Source organism: Panicum virgatum, chromosome 7K (genome assembly GCF_016808335.1).
Source record: "Panicum virgatum strain AP13 chromosome 7K, P.virgatum_v5, whole genome shotgun sequence".
Taxonomy (NCBI): Eukaryota; Viridiplantae; Streptophyta; class Magnoliopsida; order Poales; family Poaceae; genus Panicum; species Panicum virgatum.
The window spans coordinates 46600613-46606644 of NC_053142.1; the positions used below are offsets into that span (position 1 = coordinate 46600613).

General features: G+C 44.9%; 1 protein-coding gene across 2 annotated transcripts; it reads right to left on the reverse strand.

Moving 5' to 3' along the window:
* Nucleotides 1–542: 542 nt before the first annotated feature.
* Nucleotides 543–3234, reverse strand: LOC120641704 (cation transporter HKT4-like). Of its 2 annotated transcripts, XM_039917912.1 has the most exons (4): nt 2377–3197; nt 1730–2249; nt 1138–1356; nt 543–939 (listed from the first exon to the last, which is right to left on the reverse strand). In XM_039917912.1, the coding sequence occupies exons 1-4, from the start codon at nt 2411–2413 to the stop codon at nt 753–755; spliced, it is 963 nt and encodes a 320-aa protein (XP_039773846.1). In that variant the 5' UTR covers nt 2414–3197; the 3' UTR covers nt 543–752. The 2 variants fall into 2 exon arrangements, with proteins under 2 accessions (XP_039773846.1, XP_039773847.1); XM_039917913.1 differs by having other exon boundaries at nt 1730–3234.
* Between the last annotated feature and the right edge of the window lie 2798 nt (nt 3235–6032).

Consider the following 6032-nt stretch of genomic DNA (forward strand, 5'->3'; position numbering starts at 1 on the left):
CGTTTGGGGCTTTGGGCGTTTTACCTTTTTTTTTAAGAAAAATCCTCAGCCAGGCACATAGCTCGAATGGGCTAGTTCAGCCAACAGAGCTATTTCTCAGTCCAGGAGCTGGGGAGCGTGGCGCGGGGTGGGCTTGTGGCGGTGCACCGTGCACCCAACAGCGACGGGTATGCGGGCCAGCGGCCCAGTTTGCTGTGTTGGCCAGGCCATTCACAGCCAGAACCTCCCTGACCCAAGCTGCACTGCAAGCCTGCAACTGTGCAACTCCAAAGCATCCCCCTGGCTCCGACGAGGTCGATGCAACGGTGGCCGGGGGTCGTTTCGTCATGAGTACTCGCGCGGATTCGATGTTTCTGTCCTTGTTGGGGCGACGCCCCGCGTCTGCCGGTTCCCCTTTTCCGCGACGCTCTAATCTCCCTGTTCGTCAGTGTTTTTGTCTGTCCTGGCATATGCGAAAATGACAAGCCTAAAAGCACCTATTAGCCTACGAGCGCTCCTAATCTTTCCCCGCTATACATATCTACTGGTCGGAATTCGGTAAGTTGCAAGTTTGACACATGTGATTTCTTCATTCATTCATCTGAATATCTGATGAATCTCTTGCATTTTTGTACTGATGGAATTGCTGCTCAGGCAATCTTTCTCCATGCGATGCACAAGATGGCAAGGCTCTGGATTTAGCCGATCCACTACCTCATGATTCTTGTAATCGGGCAGTCTCCACCCTCTGATGTGGTGTTGTGCGTGCACAGTCAATCTTTTTCCTCTTTGATGATGAACTTCTTGAGCTTCCCGACGAACATCACCAGGATAATTATCAGCTTTCCTTCGTCGGTCCACCAGCCGACAAACCCATACGAAGCAGCTTTGCATGTGGCATCAGGTTTCATCATCTTCTCACAACTGTAGCCTAGCGAGTACCCTACATTGCCAAACGCGCTGCAAAAGAAATTGTGTTACTGCTTAGAAATTAGAAGCAACAAGAATAATTGGCATGGTACATGCCTGGAAATTGGCTTATGCTAATTAGTTTATGCTGTTTTTACTGATTGCATTTTCCCCTTGTCGATATAACTCATGTTTGGATGCTGTTTCTGGAATGGGCATGACTTTAGTTGTGCAAGGATATGAACTTGCCTGATCACTTCAAACATCATGCTGAAGACATTGAAATTTAGTGGATCGGCAGACATTGACTTCCTTTCAGTTATACATGCCAAAAATGTGAATAATGCGAGGCATGCAGGGCTGGTAATGCTGAAATCCTTCCACATTGCTCTTCGACTCGGTTTTTTATCTGCCAAGGGCTGTTTATCACTATTGATTGGGAGAAATGATATATTGGAAGGAAGGTACCTGCAGACAAGTAACAGTCTGTTATTAAAAGAAGCATTAAGCGCACTTAAGTTTGTTTACTCAACCATGATCTTCTAGCCTTCTAGGTAGCATGGGAGAAAATATTCTTATCTGGATGTTCATTCAAATTCATAGGAAAACATAAGGCTGGTATTCTGCTAATTAGGTTTTACCAGTTTCTCATTCTTACAAGTTTTAGCACTTAGCCACTTCAGTGGTTTTGGCTCATTTCATTTGCGGAGTAGTTTTTAGTGTTGAGACTATTCTACCTGTGCAAAGTTTCTGAAAATGATTCTGACATAATGACCGATCTAAGTATGCAGGTTAGATTAACAAGATTTATGCTGAAATAGGGGTTGCAAGGGATACTGACATGACTATTGCAAATAGCAACAAAGTTGGTGATGAGAAGGTTGAGATGTCAAGGACAGCTTCACCGGCTTGTCTTGTACTGACACTCTGAAACAATGAGCCTACCAATTTCTGAAACCAGTTCATTCTTCCAAAGGCCTTTGAACCCCGCTCAAAAGAGAAAAGAGATATAACTTGCAACAAAATCAGCCCTGTTACTGTGAGAAAGATGTAAACAGAGTTCCGCTGTGTGGGCAAATGCTTGTATCCAGTCTCCTCAGGATGCTGAAGGATGCGAGTGTACTCTTGTTCTCCGCTGAGTTTCCCTAAGGCCCACACACTTAACCTTAGGAGTGGTGAAAATAAAGTATTGCCTGCTAGAATTTGGGGGATCACTAGAAGCAAAAGAACGGAGTTGTTTGTGAAAGCTTGCATGTTACTGTTTAGTGGAGTGAACCCGCAGTTTGCAAATGAGGACACTGCTGTGAAGATGGCAAAGGTGCATATTTTGATATCTTTACTGTGTAGGACTTGCCTTGCATCTGAGTTAAGCCAAAAGTAAATAATAATGACTACAGAGCTGCACACAACACTAGCTAAAAAATAACCTGTCACTATGTGGGCCAAGATAGTGCGAGAACTATGTCTTGTGCTTTTGGTTTGCTGTACCTGGTTGTGTGATATAACAGCTTCTGATTGGCCACATTCCATATCAATCTGATCTATGTTGTTGGCAGAAATGCTGATCTCGATTTCCCTCCTGATTGAACTCAAGCTTCTTTGGGAAAGCACTTCTTTGTTGGCCTTTGCATTGTTCAAATGAAGCCCTAGCATTGAGGTGAACACTTCCCCTCCTAATAGCATCAGAAGGATCAGAACCCAGAGCTGCTGGTCAGATAAGTCCTCCATCTCAATTGTCGACATGCTTGAGACAGTCGCTGCGGACACAGAGGTGAACATCAGGTCAAAATCCCTTGGAACTGGCTTCCCATGCGGGTTGAGACTCTTCAGAGCAAGAAAACCAGCAAAGGAGATTGCCACGAAGTAAATGAGTTGAACTACAAAAGGATTGCTTTGGAAAACCAGACGCCAGAAAGAGTGTGTGATGAATTGTGTCACACATCTGGACATGGTAGAAAGCTTCGTGGACAGAAATCCAAGGAGCTTCAGAAATTTCTCCTCAATGATCCTTGCTGCCTCCAAATGCGATGATGAGAGATTTGTGGCTACATATGATTCTACACGTTGCAGAATACGTAGAATTGAACTGGATGGATGCATTCTTTATGGTTTGTGTGGGCTTCCAGCTGATGGTGTTGGTTTTAGAGCTGGCAACTGGAATGTTGGAGGTTTTATGCAGGATTCATGATTTCTCTCCTGCCAGTGTTGCCTGATGCGATGATGCTATATATGGATGGAGCTTAATACGTAGTGTGGGGCAACATTTTCACCAGAAATTTGTTCTTGGTGGAGACCGGAGAGTCCCAAGTGTTTGGCTAGGTTCAGAGCAAGGCACACAATATATCCACCTCACACAATTATGGTGCTGATGGTGCCAACAATAGTGATGCTTGCACAGGCAGGTAATATCGTCCTCGTGAGGCACATTTGTGCGAGAGGTCTAGTCTTCAGTACTCAAAACCGAGGAGTGGCTGTGATTTTCCATGCTAATTCGGAATTATTTAAAATTCAAGCTATGGTGTAGATTGTGTGATTCCTCATTCCTGGGGCATACGTTCATGAAGATGCCACAATTATTGAGGTGCTGTTTACTGTTCCACTAAGACCTGCTTTATTTATTTATTTATTCATTTTGAGAAAAAGTGTAGCGACGAGTGGGGTTGCGTAAGTTTCATGAAAGGGAAAGTGTTTAGAAAATGACTTGTGCAAATTTGCAATGACAGAACTAACCCTCTCTCATTATGAGAAGGGGCAACTGACACCTGTACCTACTTTTGCAGGTGAATATGTGCGATGGTCCTGGTGGTGCTAATCTCTTCCATCGGTGGAATTATATTACCAATAATTATTTATACATCATATTCTGATATTTATCCCATTAATTATCTTCTTGCTTCCACTTGGAGATAATATACGCACTCGATCTGGATGACCATCATCCCCCAATGGATCGGGGAAAGAGTGGCCCTGGAGGAGGTGGTTCTTGCCCGGCGCACGTCCGCCATCCGCGTACGTAATGATGCCCTGCGAGAACGTTCCGGCCGGCCGGGCGACTAATCCCTAGTGGGTACTGGTGAAATGATGCGCCGCGCTGGGGGATGGAAACCGGAGGCCAATTTGTGTGGCCAACCAGCACATGTTCGTCTCCTGGGCGCGTTCAATCAATCCAGCGCCCGCATGGATGGATGGGACCCCGTCCACAGTCCACACGCACACGCAGGCCTATTATCTGACTGAGATGTGATGGCCGTGTGGCCGGTGGCAGAGTTTGGGTGCCACTCCTCCAGCTCGGCCCCCTAATAATTGAGATCTGCATCTGCCTGCCGTGCCAAGGCGGAGTTCCTAGATGTTCCGTTTTAGTGGCTGTCCAAGTCAAGGGCAAGCGCCGCTCAAAGCCTGCCGGCAGGCTAGTATCCACGAGTAAAATTCATATTAACATTCTCACTACTCAATTTTAGAAATCATATTAATCGATACATACACGTACTACCTCACGTCCAAATCGAGAGCAGAGTACCATCTACGTATCATCTAGAGCACTAATCATGACAAAACTATCAACTACGACATTATTTTTCAAATCAAGAACCAAACCCTAATCACCAAGAATCGCTAATATCTACAAATGTGTATGGTTAAAAGAGAAAAAATGAGAGTAATACATTCGGAGAAGGGTGGGGAATGTTTCCCCCCAATCCCCCCCAAACGCCGGATTTCGGGGGGGATCTGGGGGGCCGGCGGCGACACGCTGGAGGAGGGTTGCTCGGGGAGGAGTGAGGGAAAGAAAGGGAGGGTGGGGGAGAAGAGGCCGGCGCGGGCCCAGAACATCCTACCTGTCGCACCAGCCCGCATGTGCGCGACAGGTAGGGCCACATCATCGCCGACGCAGCGCAGAGCTGGCTCGGGCCGCCAGCATGGCCACCCTGTCGCGCCACATGCACTGTCGCGACAGAGGCTATCTGTCGCGCCGGGGCAAGTGGCGCGACCAAACAGGCAAGTGGGCAAACCTCTAATTATATTTCGAGATGCGCTAGGGCGCATCAATATAGGTATGGATGGTGTCATGGTGGTAGGAGAGTGTACCCCGAGCGTGATCGCGAAAGGGCCTCTAGCTGACTTGGTTAGATGGCTCCGATGTATTTCTCAGGTCCTAAGTTCGACTTTTAGTGGAGCGAATGTTAGACAGAGGTTAAAAAATTTCCCCACACTGGCTAGAAAAGCCATAGTTCGAGGGATTTTCTCGGCCGAAAAGCCGAAGTCGTTTGCTTTTAATAAAAAACAAAACATGGGGCCATCATACCCCTCTTCCCGATCGAGTTTTATGGTGTACGTGCGCACGCGCGTGTGTGTGAGAGAGATAATGCACGCAAACTCTACTTAAAAGAGTTAGAAAGGTTAATTACGTGAGTATGGTGTCAATCAACCCATTGAGTTTAATTCTCCTTTTTCAGTGAAAACAAAAATAGGACTTATATATCTCTTCGTTCATTAGTATTTTAATCTTTATTTTACAAATAAATAGTGGTTCTCTAATTTAACTATAACTTATTTAGGAAGATAGATGCCCAATGTTTTCAGAAGCTCACTCAAAGTAACAAGGACCTATTCTGATATCATACAAAAAATTTTGTTAAAAAAATTGAATTGATGAGAAAAAGATACATACACAACATCATTATATATTTTTTGGTAGAAAATTTATTCAAGGGGGGGGGGGGGTTGAGCCATTGATAGATATAGATACATGTGTAGATCGGACCGAATTGTTTTTTAGCTCAATCTCAACTGGAAGTTATTTAAGTTGGCACCATCGCATTGGTACGGATTTAGTACTTCTTCGACGCTCCCAACCCTGTTAGTTTTAACATTAATAAATCAGAATTGAAGAGAAGTATTTAACTGCATTATTTCTACGCTGATGAGGACAGACGGACTTCTGCAATAAAATGATCTGCATTTGACAATGCATGCATTATGTGCATAATTAACTAGTAATCATTGTGTTGAATACTTAACGCGCATGTGAGATCATCTTTTCATCGGGACTAAGCATGTCAGATATCAATTAATTATCATCAATCAATCAGTCCAAGTAGTGCTGAAAGCGTTAATGAAGGTCTCGTGATATAGACTTCAACAAACTC